This window comes from Rhinatrema bivittatum, chromosome 6, assembly GCF_901001135.1.
Source record: "Rhinatrema bivittatum chromosome 6, aRhiBiv1.1, whole genome shotgun sequence".
Classification (NCBI taxonomy): domain Eukaryota; kingdom Metazoa; phylum Chordata; class Amphibia; order Gymnophiona; family Rhinatrematidae; genus Rhinatrema; species Rhinatrema bivittatum.
Window position 1 is genome coordinate 6,287,001 of NC_042620.1, and position 25,435 is coordinate 6,312,435.

The 25,435-nt window shown below is 51.2% G+C and overlaps 1 protein-coding gene across 1 annotated transcript in view; it reads right to left on the reverse strand.

Moving 5' to 3' along the window:
* Positions 1-25,435, reverse strand: part of SPEG (striated muscle enriched protein kinase) — a 497,600-nt gene that overhangs the window by 35,094 nt on the left and 437,071 nt on the right. Inside the window, exons 37-39 of the mRNA XM_029605011.1 lie at positions 20,873-21,037; positions 19,061-19,943; positions 8,488-8,727 (exon numbers count right to left, since the gene is read on the reverse strand). Coding sequence (XP_029460871.1) covers positions 8,488-8,727; positions 19,061-19,943; positions 20,873-21,037 — 1,288 coding nt within the window. The remainder of the gene's footprint in view (positions 1-8,487; positions 8,728-19,060; positions 19,944-20,872; positions 21,038-25,435) is intronic.

Genomic DNA, 25,435 nt, shown 5'->3' on the forward strand with positions numbered 1-25,435 from the left:
TGCAGGTTACCCCCATGTTTCTGTTAAGGGTAGTAACTGCCGCTCCACGCAGGTTACCCCCATGTTTCTGTTAAGGGCAGTAACTGCCGCTCCATGCAGGTTACCTCCATGTTTCTCTTAAGGGTAGTAACTGCCCCTCTGTGCAGGTTGCACCCATGTTTCTGTTAAGGGCAGTAACTGCCCCTCTGTGCAGGTTACCCCCATGTTTCTGTTAAGGGCAGTAACTGCCGCTCTGTGCAGGTTACCCCCATGTTTCTGTTAAGGGCAGTAACTGCTGCTCCGTGCAGGTTACCCCCATGTTTCTGTTAAGGGTAGTAACTGCCGCTCCACGCAGGTTACCCCCCATGTTTCTGTTAAGGGCAGTAACTGCTGCTCCATGCAGGTTACCTCCATGTTTCTCTTAAGGGTAGTAACTGCCCCTCTGTGCAGGTTGCACCCATGTTTCTGTTAAGGGCAGTAACTGCTGCTCCGTGCAGGTTACCCCCATGTTTCTGTTAAGGGCAGTAACTGCTGCTCCGTGCAGGTTACCCCCATGTTTCTGTTAAGGGCAGTAACTGCCGCTCCATGCAGGTTACCTCCATGTTTCTCTTAAGGGTAGTAACTGCCCCTCTGTGCAGGTTACCCCCATGTTTCTGTTAAGGGTAGTAACTGCCGCTCCATGCAGGTTACCCCCATGTTTCTGTTAAGGGCAGTAACTGCCGCTCTCTGCAAGTTACCCCCATGTTTCTGTTAAGGGCAGTAACTGCTGCTCTGTGCAGGTTACCCCCATGTTTCTGTTAAGGGCAGTAACTGCCGCTCCGTGCAGGTTACCCCCATGTTTCTGTTAAGGGCAGTAACTGCTGCTCCGTGCAGGTTACCCCCATGTTTCTGTTAAGGGTAGTAACTGCTGCTCCGTGCAGGTTACCCCCATGTTTCTGTTAAGGGTAGTAACTGCTGCTCCGTGCAGGTTACCCCATGTTTCTCTTAAGGGTAGTAACTGCTGCTCCGTGCAGGTCACCCCCATGTTTCTCTTAAGGGGTAGTAACTGCTGCTCCGTGCAGGTCACCCCCATGTTTCTGTTAAGGGTAGTAACTGCTGCTCCGTGCAGGTTACCCCCATGTTTCTGTTAAGGGTAGTAACTGCTGCTCCATGCAGGTTACCCCATGTTTCTGTTAAGGGTAGTAACTGCTGCTCCGTGCAGGTTACCCCCATGTTTCTCTTAAGGGGTAGTAACTGGCGCTCCGTGCAGGTTACCCCCATATTTCTGTTAAGGGTAGTAACTGCTGCTCCATGCAGGTTACCCCCATGTTTCTGTTAAGGGTAATAACTGCTGCTCCATGCAGGTTACCCCCATGTTTCTGTTAAGGGGTAGTAACTGCCGCTCCATGCAGGTTACCCCCATGTTTCTGTTAAGGGTAGTAACTGCTGCTCCATGCAGGTTACCCCCATGTTTCTGTTAAGGGTAGTAACTGCCACTCCGTGCAGGTTACCCCCATGTTTCTGTTAAGGGCAGTAACTGTCGCTCAGTACAGGTTACCCCCATGTTTCTGTTAAGGGTAGTAACTACCGCTCCGTGCAGGTTACCTCCATGTTTCTGTTAAGGGTAGTAACTGCCGCTCTGTGCAGGTTACCCCCATGTTTCTGTTAAGGGCAGTAACTGCCGCTCCGTGCAGGTTACCCCCATGTTTCTGTTAAGGGCAGTAACTGCCGCTCCGTGCAGGTTACCTCCATGTTTCTGTTAAGGGTAGTAACTGCCGCTCCGTGCAGGTTACCCCCATGTTTCTGTTAAGGGTAGTAACTGCCGCTCCGTGCAGGTTACCCCCATGTTTCTGTTAAGGGTAGTAACTGCTGCTCCGTGCAGGTTACCCCCATGTTTCTGTTAAGGGTAGTAACTGCTGCTCCGTGCAGGTTACCCCATGTTTCTCTTAAGGGTAGTAACTGCTGCTCCGTGCAGGTCACCCCCATGTTTCTCTTAAGGGGTAGTAACTGCTGCTCCGTGCAGGTCACCCCCATGTTTCTGTTAAGGGTAGTAACTGCTGCTCCGTGCAGGTTACCCCCATGTTTCTGTTAAGGGTAGTAACTGCTGCTCCGTGCAGGTTACCCCCATGTTTCTGTTAAGGGTAGTAACTGCTGCTCCATGCAGGTTACCCCATGTTTCTGTTAAGGGTAGTAACTGCTGCTCCGTGCAGGTTACCCCCATGTTTCTCTTAAGGGGTAGTAACTGGCGCTCCGTGCAGGTTACCCCCATATTTCTGTTAAGGGTAGTAACTGCTGCTCCGTGCAGGTTACCCCCATGTTTCTGTTAAGGGTAATAACTGCTGCTCCATGCAGGTTACCCCCATGTTTCTGTTAAGGGGTAGTAACTGCCGCTCCATGCAGGTTACCCCCATGTTTCTGTTAAGGGTAGTAACTGCTGCTCCATGCAGGTTACCCCCATGTTTCTGTTAAGGGTAGTAACTGCCACTCCGTGCAGGTTACCCCCATGTTTCTGTTAAGGGCAGTAACTGTCGCTCAGTACAGGTTACCCCCATGTTTCTGTTAAAGGTAGTAACTACCGCTCCGTGCAGGTTACCTCCATGTTTCTGTTAAGGGTAGTAACTGCCGCTCTGTGCAGGTTACCCCCATGTTTCTGTTAAGGGCAGTAACTGCCGCTCCGTGCAGGTTACCCCCATGTTTCTGTTAAGGGCAGTAACTGCCGCTCCGTGCAGGTTACCTCCATGTTTCTGTTAAGGGTAGTAACTGCCGCTCCGTGCAGGTTACCCCCATGTTTCTGTTAAGGGTAGTAACTGCCGCTCCGTGCAGGTTACCCCCATGTTTCTGTTAAGGGCAGTAACTGCCGCTCCGTGCAGGTTACCTCCATGTTTCTGTTAAGGGCAGTAACTGCCGCTCCGTGCAGGTTACCCCCATGTTTCTGTTAAGGGCAGTAACTGCCGCTCCGTGCAGGTTACCTCCATGTTTCTGTTAAGGGTAGTAACTGCCGCTCCGTGCAGGTTACCCCCATGTTTCTGTTAAGGGTAGTAACTGCCGCTCCGTGCAGGTTACCCCCATGTTTCTGTTAAGGGCAGTAACTGCCGCTCCGTGCAGGTTACCCCATGTTTCTGTTAAGGGCAGTAACTGCCGCTCTGTGCAGGTTACCCCCATGTTTCTGTTAAGGGTAGTAACTGCCGCTCCGTGCAGATTACCCCATGTTTCTCTTAGATTTAGCTTTTTTATTTATTCCCATCCTCTAGCCTTGACACTCGGCCCAGGAGGCCACTGGTGAGCGAGCAGAATGTGCTCGATGACCGACCGGCACCGAGCGACCTTAGGCTGTATATGCTGAGTTAATAGCCTCCTTCAACCACCGAGCAATAGTGGCCCTGGAAGCCTTATGTCCCCTTCTAGGACCGTGCCACAGCACAAAAAGATTATCCGACAGGCGGAAACTGTGTGTAACCTCCAAGTACTGTAACAGAGTCCATCTTACATCCAACCTCCGTAAGTCACGAGACTGAGGGGTGGAAGAGTCCAAATCTGGAAAGGACATTCAAATGAAAGGATGATACCACCTTAGGTAGAAAGGAGGAGACTGTTCTCAAGGACACTCCTTTATCTGTTAACCTTAAGAAGGGCTCCCAGCACGATAACGCCTGAAGCTCTGACACCCGCCGAGCAGAACACAAAGCCACCAGTAAAATCACTTTCAAAGTTAGGTCCTTTAGAGAACATAAGAACATGGAATGCTGGGTCAGACCAAGGGTCCATCAAGCCCAGCATCCTGTTTCCAACAGAGGCCAATCCAGGCCACAAGAACCTGGCAATTACCCAAACACTAAGCCTATTCCATGACTTCCACAGCCCCAGCTTCCAGAGGCCCCGCATCCTTTGTGGTAGAGGAGGACCGGAAGCGCCCGCCTAACAGAGGAACAACAATTCCTTCCTGTCCTGCTTGGGAAGAGAATTTGATGGTGATGCTCTGATTTTTTTTTTTTTTGAAAACCCAAAAAATGGTCAGAACCGCAGGTTTTGCACCACCTCCATCTGCTGGAGACAGAGAAATACTGAGGAGATGCAGATGGCACACCAGGTTAAGAGAGGGCTCTCTCAAAGTTATTCTCTGTCTCCATCTTCTGGGAGGGAGGCAAAACTCAGCGGTCTGGACTGATCCGGGCATGAACAGGGAAACTCCCTTTCCCATGTGTGAGACAATTACACCCCTTCTGATATGTGAGACTGTATTACACTTCCCCATCTGTGAGACTATTACACTCCCTTCAATAAGTGAGACTGAATTACACACTAGGGATGTGAATCATTTTTTGACGATTTAAAACCATCGTCAGATATATTTTAAATCGTCAAAAATCATTAGAGCCGCGATACAATAACAATTCCCTCGATTTATCGTCAAAAAATTGTAAATCGGGGGAGGGGGAGGGTGGGAAAACCAGCACCCTAAAACCCACCCCTTTAAAATAAATCCCCCACCCTCCCTAAGCCCCCCAAATTGTTTTAAATTACCTGGGGTCCAAGGGGGGGGGGGGGGTGTCCTGGCGCGATCTCCCGCTCTCGGGCCATGGCTGTGTTACAAGAAATGGCGCCGGTGGCCCTTTGCCGTTATCATATGACAGGGCAAAGGTAGCGCCGGCGCCATTTTGAATATTGGCAATACGGCCCGCGTGCAGGAGGTCACTCCCGGACCCCCGCTGGACTTTTGGCAAGTCTTGTGGGGGTCAGGAGGCCTCCCAAGCTGGCCAAAAGTCCCTGGGGGTCCGGGAGTGACCTCCTGCACTCGTGACGTCGGATGACAGGAATCAAAATGGCGCCGGCGCTACCTTTGCCCTGTCACATGATAAGGGCAAAGGGCCACCGGCGCCATTTCTTGTAACGCAGCCGTGGCCCGAGAGCGGGAGATCGCGCCAGGACACCCCCCCCCCCCCACTGGACCCCAGGTAATTTAAAACATTTTGGGGGGCTTCGGGAGGGTGGGGGATTTATTTTAAAGGGTCGGGGTGGGTTTTAGGGTGCCGGTTTTCCCGCCCTCCCCTGATTTACGATTTTTTACGATTTAAAAAACCCCAAAAACCATGACGATCAGATTTTCCTCCCCCCCCCAGCCAAAATCGATCGTTAAGACGATCGATCACCCAATTCACATCCCTATTACACACCCTTTCCCATCTATGAGATTATTACACCCCCTCCAATACGTGAAACTGTATTACACTCCCTTTCCCATCTGTGAGACTGTATTACACTCCCTTTCCCATCTGTGAGATTATTACACCCCCTCTGATATGTGAGACTGTATTACACTCCCTCCCCCATCTGCGAGACTATTATACCCTCTCCCAAAACGTGACTGTATTATACTCACTTTCCCATCTATGAGTTTATTACACCCCCTCTAATACATGAGACTGTATTACACCCCCTTCAATATGTGAGACTGTATTACACTCCCTTTCCTATTTGTGAGATTATTACACCCCTCCAATACATGAGACTGTATTACACTCCCTTTCCCTTCTGTGAGATTATTACACCCCCAATACTTGACAACATAAGAACATAAGAAAATGCCATACTGGGTCAGACCAAGGGTCCATCAAGCCCAGCATCTTGTTTCCAACAGTGGCCAATCCAGGCCATAAGAACCTGGCAAGTACCCAAAAACTAAGTCTATTCCATGTAACCATTGCTAATGGCAGTGGCTATTCTCTAAGTGAACTTAATAGCAGGTAATGGACTTCTCCTCCAAGAACTTATCCAATCCTTTTTTAAACACAACCATACTAACTGCACTAACCACATCCTCTGGCAACAAATTCCAGACTTTAATTGTGCATTGAGTAAAAAAGAACTTTCTCCGATTAGTTTTAAATGTGCCCCATGCTAACTTCATGGAGTGCCCCCTAGTCTTTCTACTATCCGAAAGAGTAAATAACCGATTCACATCTACCCGTTCTAGACCTCTCATGATTTTAAACTTCTCTATCATATCCCCCCTCAGCCGTCTCTTCTCCAAGCTGAAAAGTCCTAACCTCTTTAGTCTTTCCTCATAGGAGAGTTGTTCCATTCCCCTTATCATTTTGGTAGCCCTTCTCTGTACCTTCTCCATCGCAATTATATCTTTTTTGAGATGCAGGGACCAGAATTGTACACAGTATTCAAGGTGCGGTCTCACCATGGAGCGATATAGAGGCATTATGACATTTTCCGTGTTATTCACCATTCCCTTTCTAATAATTCCCAACATTCTGTTTGCTTTGAGACTGTATTACACTCCCTTTCCCTTCTGTGAGATTATTAAACCACCCAATACTTGAGACTGTATTACACCCAGCCCATCTCTGAGATGATTACGCCCTACTCCCTTCCTGACTGTGCAGTTGTATTACACCCTCTCTCCCATCTTAATCTCATCTCTTCCGCAAAGAATTTAGGCTGATAGTCTAATAATTGTATTCTGGGTCTGCACTCAAGCAGTCATCTTTTTTAGAAAGCTCAAGTTTTTATTATGGTTTTTTACTGTTGATCTTTGTATCTGTGATTTATTTTGTTTACATTTCAAGTGTAACTTGCTTCGGCCTCTATATACTAAAGCAGCCTACATAGTATTGCATCACCTCCCTCATATGTGAAGTCCTATTACACCTTCCTCCTGCCATCTACAAGGCCTATAATACCCCATCCCACCCCAAGCTGAGAGGTTGCATGAGATTTCCTACCCTCTCTCCTGTCTGAGACTGCATGGGATTTCCTCCCCTCTCTCTCCTGTCTGAGACCGCATGGGATTTCCTCCCCTCTCTCTCCTGTCTGAGACCGCATGGGATTTCCTCCCCTCTCTCCTGTCTGAGACCGCATGGGATTTCCTCTCCTGTCTGAGACTGCATGGGATTTCCTCCCCTCTCACCTGTCTGAGACTGTATGGGATTTCCTTCCCTCTCACCTGTCTGAGACTGCATGGGATTTCCTCCCCACTCACCTGACTGAGACTGCATGGGATTTCCTCCCCTCTCTCCTGTCTGAGACTGCAAGGGATTTCCTCCCCTTTCTCCTGTCTGAGACTGCATGGGATTTCCTCCCCCCTCTCCTGAGACTGCATGGGATTTGCTCCCCTCTCTACTGTCTGAGACTGCATGGGATTTCCTCCCTTCTCTCCTCTCTGAGACTGCATTGGTTTTCCTTGGCTCTCACCTGTCGATGAGGCTTTATGGGATTTCCTTGGCTCTCACCTGTCGATGAGGCTGTATGGATTTCCTTGGCTCTCACCTGTCTGAATAGCTGTATGGGATTTTCTTGGCTCTCACCTGCCGATGAGGCTGTAGGGGATTTTCTTGACTCTCACCTGTCTGAAAAGCTGTACGGGATTTTCTTGGCTGTCACCTGTTGATGAGGCTGAACAGGATTTCCTTGGCTCTCACCTGTCTGAAAAGCTGTATGGGATTTCCTTGCTTCTCACCTGTCGTTGAGGCTGTATGGGATTTCCTTGCTTCTCACCTGTCGATGAGGCTGTACAGGATTTCCTTGGCTCTCACCTGTCGATGAGGCTGTACGGGATTTCCTTGGCTCTCACCTGTCGATGAACCTGTATGGGATTTCCTTGGCTCTCAGCTGTCGATGTGGCTGTAGGGGATTTTCTTGGCTCTCACCTGTCTGAAAAGCTGTATGGGATTTTCTTGGCTCTCACCTGTCGATGAGGCTGTACGGGATTTCCTTGGCTCTCACCTGTCGATGAGGCTGTATGGGATTTCCTTGGCTCTCACCTGTCTGAAAAGCTGTTTGGGATTTTCTTGGCTCTCACCTGTCGATGAGGCTGTACGGGATTTCCTTGGCTCTCACCTGTCGATGAGGCTGTACGGGATTTCCTTGGCTCTCACCTGTCGATGAGGCTGTATGGGATTTCCTTGGCTCTCACCTGTCTGAAAAGCTGTTTGGGATTTTCTTGGCTCTCACCTGTCGATGAGGCTGTACGGGATTTCCTTGGCTCTCACCTGTCGATGAGGCTGTACGGGATTTCCTTGGCTCTCACCTGTCGATGAGGCTGTATGGGATTTCCTTGGCTCTCACCTGTCAATGAGGCTGTACGGGATTTCCTTGGCTCTCACCTGTCGATGAGGCTGTACGGGATTTCCTTGGCTCTCACCTGTCGATGAGGCTGTATGGGATTTCCTTGGCTCTCACCTGTCTGAAACGCTGTATGGGATTTCCTTGGCTCTCACCTGTCTGAAACGCTGTATGGGATTTCCTTGGCTCTCACCTGTCGATGAGGCTGTATGGGATTTCCTTGGCTCTCACCTGTCGATGAGGCTGTACGGGATTTCCTTGGCTCTCACCTGTCGATGAGGCTGTATGGGATTTCCTTGGCTCTCACCTGTCTGAAACGCTGTATGGGATTTCCTTGGCTCTCACCTGTCGATGAGGCTGTATGGGATTTCCTTGGCTCTCACCTGTCTGAAACGCTGTATGGGATTTCCTTGGCTCTCACCTGTCAATGAGGCTGTATGGGATTTCCTTGGCTCTCACCTGTCGATGAGGCTGTACAGGATTTCCTTTCCTGTGCAGTTCTCAGAGATAAGCACCAGGTAACGAGGAGTGATATAGGCTTCGTGCAGTGCCATGATGCGCTCGTGGTGCAGTGATTTCAGGATCTCGTATTCCTGCAGGATGCTCTGTTTGTTTTCATGTTCATAAGGAATGATTTTTGCCATGAAGTGTTTCCCTGTTGCATTCTCCTTACACTCCCGAATTATGCCAAATCTGCCCCTAGTGTAACAGAAAACACATATAAGGAGGGTAGCTACCTACAGGAGTCCTTACGCATGTCCCCAGAGCATACACGGGGGAGCTCCACACGACCTTCATGTGCTGAGGAAAAGGAAGGAAAGAAATGGAAGTCAACATTTCCCCGATAGCAGCAGGGCACCTGAAGCAAATCTCTGGAGCAGCTCCATCGAGCTCTCCTGCCTGTATTCTGTTTTCAAATGGGTTTCCTGCTGCCCTTTGTGCAGACACTGGACTCGCGGGTCATGGCTGGCAGCTGCTAACCCTTATATAAGTTGGTGAACCTGTGGGTTTTCCCCCAATAATTTGTTTTGACTCCAGATCCTGTGCATCTTCTTATGGGTAAAGCGAGTGATCTGTGTGTCTGTGTCTGTATGGGTGGGCGGGGATAGGGCACGGAGGGAGGAAATGGAAAATCTTTAGGAACCATATGTATGGCATTATCGTGAATGGCTTATTTTGCAGCAACATGTTAACATACTCAGTTTTGTAAACTAAATTCAAAATGAAGACTAGCAGCTGCTGCGGAGCACCCTCCTCCCTCAGAAGTAACAAGCAAAGAGGAGCTCGTTGCTGGAAATTAAACTCAGACTATCAAGACTGAGGATGCACAACATTCACATCATTTATCTGAAGGAAAAAGTAAACTATGGAAGATTCTTTTTATTGTATTGATTTATATTTTATTCAGGAGTAGATTTTAGGCCGTCCTAGTGTTAGGCGGATTATAAATGCAATAAATGTAAATGTAAATGTAGTGCCTAAGGTTCTGGAAGCTCCTTCGTTGACTTATGAAATGGAAAGGACCTTGCTGGACCCCAGAGGCCAACCATGACCGGGTCCAGAATGGTAAATGTAGGAAACGATTTTCCTGGCGAATTGGTATATGGCGATATGCCTCTGTCAGGTCGAGAGATATGAGAATCTCGCTGTTCGCACTACCATTATTACGGAACACAAGAGTTTCCATTCTGAAATGAGTCACATGCAAACGCCAATTGACATCTTTGAAATCTAGGATGGGCCAAAAATACCCCTCCTCTTTCTTGGGAATGACAAAATAAATGGAACAGCACCCTGTATTTTTCTGCAATCTGGGAACAGGAATCACGGCCTTCAAATCCAACAGCCTCCTTAATGTATTCTCCACTGCCACTCTTTTCTGTGGAGAGTTGCTTGGAGAGACTACAAAGGCATCCAGAGGAATTTGGCAAAATTCCAGAGCATAGCCATGCTTTACCACATCCAGGACCCACTGGTTCGTCATAATCTGGACCCACCTTTGATAAAAGAGAGGTAGACGCCCACCTATCTCCTGCACCAGTAGTAGGTGAGCCTGTACATCTTCAAGGTGAAGATTGAGGTGCTCCAGTCCTGGAGCCCATATCCTTACGAAGCTTTCTAGGCTGAAAGGACTGAGATCTTCCATAGAGATGAGACCTTTAAGTTGATGCTCCTCTGTAAGGATGAAACCAATGGTAATCCCTGGAGCATCCCTTCGCCCCAAAAGGACATTATGCTGCTGGTAAACAAGGAACCTTCAATTCCCCCCAACAATTCGCCATTTTTTCCAATTCACTGGTGAACAAAAGGAACCCCTTAAAGGGTAACCTTGTGAAGTTGGACTTGGAAATAGTGTCTGCCGACCAATTTTGCAGTCATAACTGGCATCTAGCTACTATCATGGAAGCCACTTCTTAAGCAACCATCTGCACCAATTCACAGCCTGCATCATCTAAGAATGTGGCACCTGGTTCCATCACCGATCCACCATCGGACCCCACTCCCTGTATCTCCTGAGAGAGATGCAAACCAGCTTGAGCCACCAGGCAGTAGCAAGAAGCAATCTGCAAATTCAAGGCCATGGCCTCAAAAGTCTGTTTAAGGACAAACTCAGTCCTCATATCCTGAGCATATTTTAGAGTTTCTCCTCCTTCTTACTTGCTCATTTTCATTTCTGTAGTACCACAGATCAGTCCTGACTCCTGGGTTTTGCATTCCTTGCAGCAGATGGAGACAGAGAAATTTTCTTAGGTACTGCCCTATAACCCGGTGGGCCACCTGCATCTCCTCAGTATTTATCAGTACCCAAGCAGAAATATGTGACTAAAAATCTCTACATTAATGGTGGGGGTGGAAGGGAAATAGAACCAAAAGGTTACTAAGAGCCAAGAGTAACAGATAAGTATGAGGAAAAAAAAAGTGTGAAACTTGCTGGGCAGACTGGATGGGCCGTTTGGTCTTCTTCTGCCATCATTTCTATGTTTCTAAATATCTTCCCCAGAATGAGCAGAGGGCAAGGAAAATTCGTAATTAAATCTAGAGAACTTCTTAAAGGGATTCTTCAGTAAAAATCATAATTATGAAAACAAAACAGATCGAGTGGACTCTCAACCTCCTCAGTGGGCAGGCTTCTGGACTGATCTGTGGTACTACAGGAACGAAAATAGAACCAATTTTCCTTTCCCTGTATGTACCTGGATCAGTCTAGACTCCTGGGATGTACCCAAACTTCCTGGGTGGGACTGTGAGAGTCCCGCTTGAAGAACACTTCTGCCAAAATTGTTGACATCCGGAGCCTGGACGTCCAAAACGTAGTGTCTGGAAAAAGTATGTAAAGACTTCCAAGTAGCCACCCTGCAAATCTCTTGTGGCAAAACCAGTTGGCACTCATCCCCAGAAGCCACCTGAGAATGGGTAGAATGAGCCCTTAACTCTTCCGGGACAGGACGACCACAACAGATGTATGTGGAACCAATAGCCTCTTTCAACCAACGTCTTTGATGCCTTTTGACTCTTCTTTTACCGCTCCATAGCACATAAAGGTGATCCGACAACCGGAAACTGTTAGTGACCTCTAAATACTGCAACAAGGCCCTTCTAACATCCAGACACTTCAACTCCTTAGCATGAGGTGCATCAACTTCTAGATTTGTAAAGGCCGGAAGCTCCACAGACTAACTTAAGTGGATCACAGACACTATCTTCAGTAGAAAGGATGGAACCGTCCTCAAAGAGACTCCGGAATCTGAAACTTGCAAAAAGGGGTCTCTGCGTGACAGCACTTGAAGTTCATACACCCTCCTGGCTCAACAAATTGCTACTAAGAAAACCACCTTCAAAGTCAGATCTTTTATGGTGGCCCTCTTAAGAGGCTCAAATGGAGCTTCACACATGGCTTTGAGGACCAAGTTAAGGCTCCAAGAAGGACACACCTTATGAACAGGGGGGTGCAAGTGCTTCGCTCCTATGAGGAAATGCACCACATCCAGATACACAGCCAGAGTTAAAGCATGAGACTTGCCCCACAAACAGCCAAAGGCCGACACCTGCACCCTCAGGGAACTAAAGGACAAATCTTTTGTGAGGCCTCTCTGCAAAAATATCAGAATCTCTGCAACCGATGCTCAACAGGATCAGCTCCCTGTTCCATACACCAGGACTCAAAGACTCTCCAAACCCGGACATATGCCAAGGAAGTAGAGGTTTTACAAGCCCACAGCAGAGTAGAAATAACATCCTCCAGATAGCTTTTCTTCCTTAACTGCCTCCTTTCAAAAGCCAAGCCGCTAGACAAAAGTGATCTTCTTGATCGAAAAATATAGGGCCCTGTCGCAGAAGATTTGGAAGATGGCCCAGTCTCAGGGGGCCGTCCACTGCTAGATTGACCTTGTCTGCAAACCAAGGCCTTCTTGGCCACTCCGAAGCCTTGAGAATCACCTTTCCTAGGTGGACCTCTATCCTCCTGACAATCTTGCCCACCAGAGGCCATGGAGGGAACACGTAGAGCAGAATGTCATGCGGCCAAGACAACAGCACAGCATCGACCTCCATGCTCTCTTCTGCGACTGAAAAAAACAAGGTGCCTTGGCATTCCTCCGAGTTGTTGTTGCGTCCATCAGTGCTAGACGGCTTCGCCCCATTTGCCTCACCTTAATTATGGCTCCTCCCGCTTACCTAGGAAAGATGGCTACCGCAGTGTCTACAAACCAACCTCTCCGGCATCCCCAGAATGGCTATGGTGCAGCCTCCCATCATGGCTCCTCCCAGGTACCTACTAGGGTGCGCGTGCGCGCAACCCACGTCTTTGTACCATCCTTGGCGTGAACCTCGAGGGCGTTCCCTCATGCTTACATCACGCCATCCAGGTATATTATCTTCACTAATTTGCTAGCTCGTTGATTTAGCAAGGACTCGATTTCGTTCTTGTCTACACTACTCTGCCGCTTCCATGCTGCCGCTGGAAGCTCACTCTCTGCCTTTCGGGGTAACTGCTAACCTGGGTACCCGCTCCTCGGGGGCCCTCTGCTTTATTTCAGGTGCCTTACAGGGAACAGGTACTCGCTCCTCGAGGGCCTGCTCTCCCTGTCACGGTGCCTGTACATAACTGGTGGAATCGCATATCAACAGCAAACACCTAGTGAGTTCTCTAACTCTCAGTCAATCTCCTCCACAGTATCTCCTAGCTGGGAAACCTGCTCCAGAACCTCCTTCCATCTTCAAGGAGAGAAGGGCTCTCTCTGCCGAGGTCCCTGAGACTGCAACTACCAGACTGCCTCTGGTGGCTCTCTTCAAGCTATTTAATAAAGAACTAACTGTGTTTTGTGCATTACGAGTCTAGCCTAGTGCTGTGGCTCCTCACGGGGCTCCTCCCCGTGGGCGTGGTTATCTCCCACAGCACCCAAGGATCCACCAAACACACTTAACCATAACATTGTCATCAGATCCATATGTGTCCTGCCCCATCTGTGAGAGAAGAGGCCCATTGCATTGCCTGACAGCTCCAAGGTTTCAATTGCTGCCAGTTGAGAAAATCTGCTTGCACATTGTCAGAGCCCACTATGTCAGATGCTGCTATTAATGCCAGATGCTGCTCTGCCCAGGACATCAGCATCTCGGCTTCCAGAGCTACCAGTTGACTCATAGTTCCTCCTTGATGGTTGATGTAGGCCACTGTTGACACATTGTCTGATAGGACTCTGGCTGGTTGTGTAGGAGGGGAAGAAATCTCTCTAGAGCCAACTGCATCACTCTTGTCTCTAACCAATTGATCAATCAATTCGCTTCCTCCACCGACCATTGGCCCTGTACCGACTGGGCCTGACACATAGCCCCGCAGCCAGAGAGACTGGCGTCGGTAGTCACCACTATCCATTGAGGTACCTCGAGGACCATCCCACGCTCCAAATGGGCCCAGCCAAGCCACCACCAAAGACTGGACCTGGCAACTTCTGTAAGTAGCAGTAGAAGATGAAACTGTTCTGACAGCAGATCCTAGTGGGATAGAAACACTTTCTGTAGAGGTCTCATATATGCAAAAGCCCATGAGACCAGCTCCAAGGTCGAGGCCATGGAACCAAGGATCTTCAAGTAATCCTAGACCCTGGGCACCCTGATGTCCAACAGGTTCCAAACTTGCGCTTATAGCTTGACAATCCGCTCCTCCTTGAGAAAAACCTTGCCCACATGGGTATCGAAGCACGCGCCTAAGAGCTCCAAACCTGAGAAGGAGAAAGGTGGCATTTGGCCAAGTTCACACTGCAGCCCAGGGATCTGAGGTGGTGTAAGACTACCTCCACCACCTGCCTGCAAAGGTTCTCTGACTTCGCTCGGATGAGCCAATTGTCCAGGTATGGATGAACCATCACCCCCTCCTTTCTGAGGGCTGCTGCTACCACCACCATTACCTTGGTGAAAGTTCTCGAAGCAGTGGCTAGGCCGAACGGAAGAGCACAAAACTGAAAATGCCATCCAAAGATCATGAATCTGCGGTATCTCTGATGATCCCAGCGAATCCCAATGTGCAGATACACTTCCGTTAAATCCAGAGAAGCAAGGAATTCCCCCCTTCTCACTGCCGCTTTGACAGACCTGAAGGTCCACGTTCACCTTTTTTAATTCCAAGACTGGACGAAAGGTATAGCGAAATAAATGGACTAATGTCCTGTCCCCCGCTCCTTCCAGGGGACAGGAACAATGGCCCCCAGCATCCTCAGCCTCTGAATGGTCTGCTGAATGACTTTGTTTGCCAGGAAAACACAAGGAGATACCATAAATAGGTTTCTCAGTGGTTGAGCAAATTCTAACACGAAGCCTTGTCCTATCACGCTTAGGAACCCACTGGTCTGATGTGATTTGACCCACTCTGATGACAGGAACCGAGGAGAGGGCCAGCCGCTCCTCATTGCGAAGATTTGACTCTGTTAGGCCCTTGGCTGGTGCTTTCCCGGTTTGCTCTATGTCCACGAAAGGATTGGGGCCAAGACTGAGATCTCCCTGAGGTCTGCTTTTGGCCTGCGCCCGGAGCTCTGCTCTGACGGAAACCCCTTTGGCTTCAAAAACGAGAGCGAACTGGAAGAAATCCTTTAGGCCCTTTTGGCTTGTCCTCTGGGAGCTTATGCATCTTATTATCTCTGAGCTGCTTTATCAGCTGTTCCAAGTCTTCACCAAAAAGTAGCCTGCTCTTAACCTTTGACGAAACATCCACTGACCAGTTTCACAACCACAAGAGTCTCCTAGCTGAGACCGCAGCACCATTGTCCTAGAAGAGGTGCGAATAAGATCATATAAAGCATCGGCCCCATAAGCCACTGCTGCCTCTAAGCGTTCCGCCTGCTCAGACTCCTGGGGCAAAAGATCCCTGGCACTCTGCAGCTGATGCATCCATCTTAGGCTTGCTCGAAGCATAAAACTGCTGCACACTGCTGCCCAGATGCCTAGAGCAGAGACCTCAAAAATCTTCTTAAGGTGCACCTCGAGCTTCCTATCCTGAAGATCTTTCAGAGTCACCGCTCCTGCTACTGGTATGGTGGTTCTTTTAGTGACCACTGATATAGACGCATTCACCTTAATAAAATGTATTGGTCAAATATGCCTGGTGCAATAAAAGCACAAAGTGAAAAATGAGGAGGACCCCCCACCAAACTCCCCTTCCAAGGGATCAGGATCCTTCCCGTCTGGTCTCCCAAGGCCTCCCGGGCCTCATCAGGGCTTAAATCAGGAGGCGACAGCGCTGGCGGAGGATTCCCTCCCCCTGCCACTCTCCCTTCAGCATCCTTAAGCGTGCTCAAAATGGCCGCCATTCCCGTGCTTAGAGGGAATGGGTCGGCCTCATCCTCCGGGGCAGCTGGCAACCATCTGGGGCTGTGCTGCTTTGATGTGCCGTCATGGTCACCCGCGAAGAGCCCTCTCCCCCAGGGAGGCAGCGGGAGTATCGGTGGGCCTGGGCGAGATGAGTCGCCTTCCACAGAGCGAGCAGCGGCTCATGCGAGGCACAGCGTGGTGCGACCAAGACCTCACGGCCGGCATAGGCAAGCAGCGGGAAATGGGAGCTGAGAGCCGTGACCAAAGGAAAAAAATCAAAATTAGACTGTTCTCACTGCCTTCCGTTGCTCCCTGCGACAGGGCGAGAGGCACCACAACCAGCGCATCTCAACTTCCTTTCTCCTCTGACCTTTCTTTTTTTTTTTTTTAAACTTTATTAGAATCAAATAAAAAGGAACACTTTCCTGAAGAAAGGTGGCAGAGGCTGCTCATAATCCTCGCTGGAGGGGAGGGAGCCATCACCCCTGGCGCCCAGAAAGAGCAAATCTGGGGTTCCCAGCCCCTGCTCGTCTTCACCCTACTACCAGGGGAGAAGGTCCCACCAGGACCTACCAACCCCCTGGGAGGATAAATCCATTCTCCTTTTCTTTCTTTTTTTTTGTTTGTTTAACTCGGGTGCTGGAGACAGAGAAATACGGATAAATACTGAGGAGATGCAGGTGGCACACTGGGTTATAGGGCAGTGCCTAAGATATTTTCTCTGTCTCCATCTGCTGGAAGGGAGGCAAAAACCCAGGAGTCTGGACTGATCCGGGTATTTGCAGGGAATGGAGGTTCGCTTTGTAACACCTTCGGCAATCGCAGCTGATCCCTTGCCTTTGGATCCAAGGGGTAGAAACCCGCTAAAGCGCACCCCTCTTTAAAATTTGCCTCTGGGGCGCTCCATGGAAGGACAATCAGCTCTTGAATTGGATCCAGAAGGAGAAAGAAACACAATGCCTTATTTAAGGTGACTAATACTGGATCTTTCTTTTGCAATCCCACAGCATCATCCCATCCAATGTAATTTCAATGTAAGTTCAATGTAATTTTATTATTGTTGTGATTTTATTGTTACTATGGCTATGGAACTATGTATGTAAATTTTACGTCATCATGATCTTAAAGATCTGTACAGACGCTCTGTTAACCGACTTGATGTCTTTTCTGAGGAAGGTCGGTATATAAAAACATGCAAATAAATAAATAAATAAATAATTTCGACCTTTCGTTTTGATGTAAACCGATATGATGTGTATTTTAATGTCGGTATAAAAAAGATGTTAAATAAAATAAATAAAATAAATCCACGCCAAGCGTCTTCAGCATCCGAATCAACAGACTCGGCAACTCAACTTTGTGAGAAAACCGGAGCAGAGTCAGCTGCGATTCCAAATTAGGTGGAATTTCTCCCTCTTCCAAAGGGGATAAACCCAAGTCCCCATCAGAGTCATCCGAGGTATCCTGATCCACATTCCCCCCCCGGAACAGCCTCCCTATGGCGTTTGTCTGCGGCGGCTGACAAAAGGGAGCCCCGAGCATGCAAACCCTTTGCAGTAGTTTGTTTCACCCCCACTGGACAGCCCTGCAAAAAGCCCGCAGATTCCGGAAAATTCCACCCGGGAAAAGGAGTAGGGATCCAAACTGGGGCCCATAGGCGCAAACTGGACACTCTCTGGCCCTGCTGCCAGAGATGTCTCTGTCATCGGGAACAAGGGCGGAGGGGGACCCATCTCTGTGTCACCTTCTGCCCCCTCCCAAGAGGATTTCCCAACATCGGCAACACCCGAAGTGGCCCAATCACTCTGAGCATCCAAGCAGCACGGACACAGGCAAAGAGAAAGTGATGGCTGGATTGCCCTCGCATGGCAGCGCCACCGCTAGCCGGGCGCTTAACCCGTTTTGTCCCCGGCACCACTGTCTTCCCGCACTGGGCTCTAGGCGGACTCCTGGGCACCCACGACCAGTGTCTGGCAGTGCGTGCACAAATACGCGCCCAAAACGCAGGCCGCGGTGGTACGCACACAGGTATCCCCGCACGTAACCAGGCAGCCAGAACTAGGGCGCGGTCGTGCACACGCACAAAACACCCCCGCGCGCCAATACGCGCACCAGTTTAGGCCGCAGCTTTACACGCGCAAATACGCAAGCACACGAGCGCGAGCGCCAGAACAGCGCTGGACGGGGCGAGACTGCGTGCAGACGTCTGCCCGCAGGGAAAATGGCCACTGCGGCCCGCCGGACAGCTGACAGGAGCGAGCCTGAGGAGCGGGGCCTATAAGCACAGGTCGCTCAACCCAGCGAGCCCCACAGAACCAGCAGTGCATTTCCTCCTGTGATGTGGAAAATACAAAGAGATCAGGGATGCACGTTTCCCAAATCTGAGAGGGAAAATCTGAGGCTTTCCACAAAAGAATAAGCAGGAAAAACCACTTTATAATCCTGGGGGAACAGCAGCTACAGAATTACCTGCACAACGCGTGTAAAGTCGCCAATAAACCCCCTGAATGCGAGGGCCCATCTCTTTCATTCCCATGGCGGCCTAGGATCCTCCCTCCCAGGCAACACAAACGTCAGGAGGTATCAGGGGCCTTCTGAGACCTCCCCCTCCCCAACCTTTCCATGAAACTCTGCTCAGGGTAAGGGCTGCGTTTGGGGGGGGGGTGGAGAGTCCTGGAAGGCCCTGGTGAGGGAGGGGGAGTGAGGGACACGAGCTGGCACCGGTACTGCAGTGCGGGTGTTTCCAGGTTTCTATTAGGCTTTTGTCTCCCGATTTCTGAATTTTTTCTGAGAAATGTGAGAGAAGGAGGGGGGGGGGGCGCTGTGTTTTCATCTCCACCTTGCTGCGCATTGTGGAAGAGTTTTGTACGCGCCGGGAATTTTCTGATACTTCACCACTGCTGCGGGAAAGGCGCCTCAGGGCCAGCGCCCACCCCCGCCCCTCCCCCACTGCTTGCGCTCTCTGCAGGGCTCCCCGTGTCCCTCTCCGCTTCACCCCTTTCCTCGCCTGAACAGCACCGAGCGAGAGAGACCCGAAGGTTTCCCCAACCTACTGCAGGGCGGGCTGGGATAGCCCAGGCCATGCTCCGCGGGCTTCAGTGGCACAAAGGCGGAATTAGCTTAAGCATTGGGGAGGGCTCTCTAACCAGGCAGGAGGCATCGCTGGAGGTCTGAAACTGCGAGCCGGGATGGACCAGGCCTCCCGAGGTCCCTTTTCCCTGGCGCCGCTCACCTTGTTTTCTCATCCAGGAAGGTGTAGGGCTTCTGCGGCACTCCCTGGCGCAGCGAGGTGCCGTCCCGTGCCGCCGGCGCGTACCTGGGCTCCTTCCCTGCGGTAACGCTCCCAGCCAAGAGCCTGGCGGGTGCAGTTTGCGGGGCGGGAGGTGGCAGAGCTTCAGCTGGAGGGGGTGAGGGGACGGTGGGGGGTGGACCTCCCATTGCGGGTGTTGTAGGTGGCAGAGAAATAAAAGAGGTGACCATGTAGGTGGGGGTGGCAGAGGGGGCTGCTTTGTAAACCGGGGAGTCAGGCGCGGGAGACGCAGCGGCCGGGGCGGTCACAGGCTTAGAGCGCGCAGGTGCGCCTCTCACAGGTGCGGTGCCTGACACGGGCTTCGGCTCTGCGCTTCTGCTGGGCACTGCGAGGGGCACAGGGAAGGTTTTAGCTGCTGGTTTCAGTGTAACTGGAGGGGTCTTAGCTGGAAAGGAAGGAGGAGGGGGAGGAGCTCTTAAGGAGGATACAGGAGAGGGAGTGGGTGCGGTGGTGATGAGCGGAGAAGCTCCTGAAGGAGGAGTTGGAGAAGGTTTGCCAGCTGTATAATTAGGCATGGGCGCTGCCTGGGAGAGCCGCTCCGTGGCAGACGTGGACACGGCTGCCGTGGCTGCATGTACTGTAGGCTGTGTTGCCACGCTGGGTGTGGCCGGTGGCCTAGAGGGGATACCTTTGGGTTTTCTCGGGGGAGTAGGAGGAGGGGGACCTTTAGGTAGGGGGCTAAGAATCTGGGCCTGGACAGCAGCAGTTGCATCAGGGGTGACCTCAGGAACTCTTTTCTCCAGCAATCCTGGGGCAGTTGTGGCTTTTGTGGTGGCAGGAGCTAGAGCTGATGCCATTTTGTGCTCTGGAAAGGAAAAACAGCAAACATCTCATGAGTTTATTCATCTATTTATTAATGTTGCCAAATAGAAAATAAGTCAGTAAGGCTGATAGAAATCTTTTTTTCCAGTAAAAGGAACCTTGGATTCTATCTCTGGGTGGTAGAGGCGCCGGGACAGTGAGAGGGAGCCTGGGTTCTATCTCTGGGTGGTAGAGGCGCCGGGACAGTGAGAGGGAGCTTGGGTTCTATCTCAGGGTGGTAGAGGTGCCGGGACAGTGAGAGGGAGCTTGGGTTTTATCTCCGGGTAGTAGAGGTGCCAGGACAGTAACAGGGAGCTTGGGTTCTATCTCCGGGTGGTAGAGGTGCCAGGACAGTAACAGGGAGCTTGGGTTCTATCTCTGGGTGGTAGAGGCGCCAGGACAGTAACAGGGAGCTTGGGTTCTATCTCTGGGTGGTAGAGGCGCCGGGACAGTAACAGGGAGCTTGGGTTCTATCTCCGGGTGGTAGAGGCGCCGGGACAGTAACAGGGAGCTTGGGTTCTATCTCTGGGTGGTAGAGGCGCCGGGACAGTGAGAGGGAGCTTGGGTTCTATCTCAGGGTGGTAGAGGTGCCGGGACAGTGAGAGGGAGCTTGGGTTTTATCTCCGGGTAGTAGAGGTGCCAGGACAGTAACAGGGAGCTTGGGTTCTATCTCCGGGTGGTAGAGGTGCCAGGACAGTAACAGGGAGCTTGGGTTCTATCTCTGGGTGGTAGAGGCGCCGGGACAGTAACAGGGAGCTTGGGTTCTATCTCCGGGTGGTAGAGGTGCCGGGACAGTAACAGGGAGCTTGGGTTCTATCTCCGGGTGGTAGAGGCGCCGGGACAGTGAGAGGGAGCTTGGGTTCTATCTCCGGGTGGTAGAGGTGCCGGGACAGTGAGAGGGAGCCTGGGTATTATCCAGGACTGCTGACTCACCTGCATCCTCTATGTGGATCTGCTCTGATGAACTGCTGTGAGGACCTTGTCCCGCTTTATTCACACAGGATACTCGGAAGGAGATGAGGCCACCGAACGGCAGTTCTGTCACATTGTAGTAACAGTCAGCAATGCCTGAGGTAACTATTTTCCACTCATGTTCACCTGCAGAGTTGGGAGGGGTGGAACAAAGGCACGAATTAATGTCTTCTGCTATCAAAAGAGCACCTTTCAGCTGGAAGGATCATAATGATCCTTTCACCTAGATAGGATTTTAGACAGTGCTGGGGAGGAGCCGGCTGTCGTGGTACATGTGGGCACCAACGACATAGGAAAATGTGGGAGGGAGGTTCTGGAAGCCAAATTTAGGATTTTAGGTAGGAAGCTGAAATCCAGAACCTCCAGGGTGGCATTCTCTGAAATGCTTCCTGTTCCACGCGCAGGTCACCAGAGGCAGGCAGAGCTCCGGAGTCTCAATGCGTGGATGAGACAATGGTGCAAGGAAGAGGGATTCAGTTTTGTTAGGAATGCCTCTGTATCGCTCCATGGTGAGACTGCACCTTGAATACTGTGTACAATTCTGGTCGCCGCATCTCAAAAAAGATATAATTGCAATGGAGAAGGTACAGAGAAGGGCAACCAAAATGATAAGGGGATGGAACAACTCCCCTATGAGGAAAGGCTGAAGAGGTTAGGACTTTTCAGCTTGGAGAAGAGACGACTGAGGGGGGATATGATAGAGGTGTTTAAAATCATGAGAGGTCTAGAACTGGTAGATGTGAATCGGTTATTTACTCTTTCGGATAGTAGAAAGACTAGGGGGCACTCCATGAAGTTAGCATGGGGCACATTTAAAACTAATCGGAGAAAGTTCTTTTTCACTCAACGCACAATTAAACTCTGGAATTTGTTGCCAGAGGATGTGGTTAGTGCAGTTAGTGTAGCTGTGTTTAAAAAAGGATTGGATAAGTTCTTGGAGGAGAAGTCCATTACCTGCTATTAAGTTCACTTAGAGAATAGCCACTGCCATTAGCAATGGTAACATGGAATGGACTTAGTTTTTGGGTACTTGCCAGGTTCTTATGGCCTGGATTGGCCACTGTTGGAAAATGGATGCTGGGCTTGATGGACCCTTGGTCTGACCCAATATGGCATTTTCTTATGTTCTTATGTTCATATGTAAGTGCTGTTTATGTTAGAGCTGAAATACGCTCATTGGTGTAGAACGTCTCCCCCTGTGATATGCTGGCATGTGTCTAAGAACATAAGAGGTGCCAGGCTGGGTCAGACCAAGGTCCATTGAGCTCAGCACTCTGTCTCTGACATTGGCCAGTGTGGGCCACAAATACCCAGCAGATCCCCAATAGTTGGCCGATTTCTTGATTCTCACTCCCAGGGATTAGCGCCGGCTTTCTACCTGACTAATAGCTGTTTATGGCCTTTTCCTTCCAGAGCTTGTTTAATCCTCTTTTGCACCCCGCTGTTACTCGCCTTTGCCCCATCCTCTGGCAACAGATTCCATACCTTGATTGTGCACTGACAGGTACCTGCGTACAATACCTGTGCACACATCAAGAATAAGGAGGCAGAAAAGGGCAAGCAACTCTTCACATTGTACTGAGGAGGTTTGCACCACTGCGGGGTCTGGGAGATGGGAGCATTTTTTCCCCTCCCGTCAGAGACGGCTACGCTTTAGAATTTGCTCGGCCCGTTCGCGTACTGTTTCTAATTTCCCTCTGTAGTCCCATGAGCAAGCAGTCAGCAGTACGGGAGACCCTAGATCGTCTCCAATGCCTAGGGGCAGTAATTCCAGTTCCCTCGGCTGAAGTTTGCAAGGGAAGATATTCCATCTATTTTGTGGTCCCGAAGAAGGAGGGCAAGATTCGTCCAATTCTCGATTTGAAAAATGTGAATGCAGCACTCAAGGTGCCACACTGCTGGATGGAGACCTTGCGGTCAGTGATAGTGGGATTTTGCAAGGGAGAGTTTCTGGCGTCGCTGGATCTCACTGAGGCCTATCTCCACATTCCCTTCCATCCGGACTCGCAGTATTTTCTCTGCTTCATGATTCTGGGAAAGCATTTTCAGTTTCTGAGCCTTCCTTTCGGTCTAGCCACGGCCCCCTGCACTTTCACCAAGGTGATGGTGGTGGTAGCAGCGGCGCTGCGGCAGGAAGGTGTTCTGGTGCTGGCTTATCAGAATGGAGCCCCTTTGTCGCCAGTCGGTTCACAACGTTCTTGATCTTCTCAAGGTCCTCGGTTGGGTAGTGAACAAGGCAAAGAGTCATTGGATCCCGACACAAACTTTGGAGTGTCTGGGTTCTCAGTTCGACACCTTGGTCGGCAAAGTGTATCTTTCGGAAGAAAGAGTATTGAAACTGCAGAATCAGGTTTGCTGGTGACTGCAGTTATGTGTTCCCAAGGTCTGGGATTATTTACAGGTCCTGGGCTCGATGACTTCCAACCTGGAGTTGGTGCCATGGGCATTTTCCCATCTGAGACTCTTGCAGAGGAAGGTTTTGGCTTGTTGGAAGCCGATCTCCAAGGAATTTCAGCTGCTCCTTGAGGGCGAAGCAAGAGAGAGCTTTTCCTGGTGGCTTCAGACTTCCAATCTTATTCGAGGGGTGGACCTTGAGGTTCCAGATTGGGTGATAGTTACTAATGATGTCAGTCTCTGTGCATGGGGAGCAATTTGTCAGTGGCACTTGGTCCAGGGTACTTGGTCCATGGAGAATCTGCTTGGTCTATCAACCGGTTAGGGACCAGGGCAGTCTGTTTAGCCTTGAGGGAGTCTCTGCCATTAGTTCGAGGTCAGTCAGTAAGGATTGTTTCAGATAATGTGACCACAGTGGCTTATATCAATCAGCAGGGCAGAACCAAGAGCCAAGCAGTAGCTCAGAAGGCACAACAGTTGATTCTTTGGGTGGAAAGGCACCTGGAGTGCATAACTGTGTCTCACATACAGGTCGATACAGTAAGGTCGAGGTAGAAACAGTGCGGTAGTGTCAGGCGCACCCTTCCTCCCCGCACGCACAGTTCTCTTCACTAACTCCCCGATACTCTCCTCTAATCGCATGCAAATGCATGCCGCGGCTTTAAAGCGTTAGGGAAGGGTTATGCCCGCGTAACCCATTTTACTGTATAGGCGCTTAATACAGCGCCTATACAGTAACCTGGGTGCGCTGGTGCCTGTCATTTCAAATGACATTTGAAATGACAGGCACCAGGAAGTGTAAAAATCAAAATTTTTAAATACCTGTCGGAGGGCCGCGTGGGTCCAGGCGGCCGGCGGGATCCGGGGGGCCGGTGGTCGCGTGTTAAATCTAGGCCGCGGGCGGGTGAGCGCCTGTTCCGGGCGGCGGGGGGGGGGGGGGGGCGGGTGGACGCACGTTAGTTTCAGACGGCCGCGTGGGTCCAGGCGGCTGGCGGCCGGCGGCGGCGGGAGCCGGGTGGTCGCGTGTTAAATCTAGGCCGCGGGCGGGTGGGTGCCTGTTCCAGGCAGCGGCGGCGGGGGGACACGCGTTAGTTCGAGACGGCCGGCGGGTGGTCGCGTGTTAAATCTAGGCCGGGTCCGCACAGGCGCGCATTTATTCAATGCCGGTGGGGGCTGCCGGAGGCAGCCCCCACCGGCAGTGAATGAATGCGCGCCTGTGCGACCCCTGCGATTCGGGCCTCAAGGCGTGACGTCACGGCATGTGACTGCCTTGAGCGCCGAATCGCAGGGGTCGCACAGGCGCGCATTCATTCATCCAGGCGGAGGAGCCGGTGGCGAAAGCAGCCGGCTCCTCCGCCTGGATGAATGAATTCATTCACTGCCGGTGGGGGCTGCCGGAGAGGCAGCCCCCACCGGCAGTGAATGAATGCGCGCCTGTGCGACCCCTGCGATTCGGGCCTCAAGGCGTGACGTCACGGCATGTGACTGCCTTGAGCGCCGAATCGCAGGGGTCGCACAGGCGCGCATTCATTCATCCAGGCGGAGGAGCCGGTGGCGAAAGCAGCCGGCTCCTCCGCCTGGATGAATGAATTCATTCACTGCCGGTGGGGGCTGCCGGAGAGGCAGCCCCCACCGGCAGTGAATGAATGCGCGCCTGTGCGACCCCTGCGATTCGGGCCTCAAGGCGTGACGTCACGGCATGTGACTGCCTTGAGCGCCGAATCGCAGGGGTCGCACAGGCGCGCATTCATTCATCCAGGCGGAGGAGCCGGTGGCGAAAGCAGCCGGCTCCTCCGCCTGGATGAATGAATTCATTCACTGCCGGTGGGGGCTGCCGGAGAGGCAGCCCCCACCGGCAGTGAATGAATGCGCGCCTGTGCGACCCCTGCGATTCGGGCCTCAAGGCGTGACGTCACGGCATGTGACTGCCTTGAGCGCCGAATCGCAGGGGTCGCACAGGCGCGCATTCATTCATCCAGGCGGAGGAGCCGGTGGCGAAAGCAGCCGGCTCCTCCGCCTGGATGAATGAATTCATTCACTGCCGGTGGGGGCTGCCGGAGAGGCAGCCCCCACCGGCAGTGAATGAATGCGCGCCTGTGCGACCCCTGCGATTCGGGCCTCAAGGCGTGA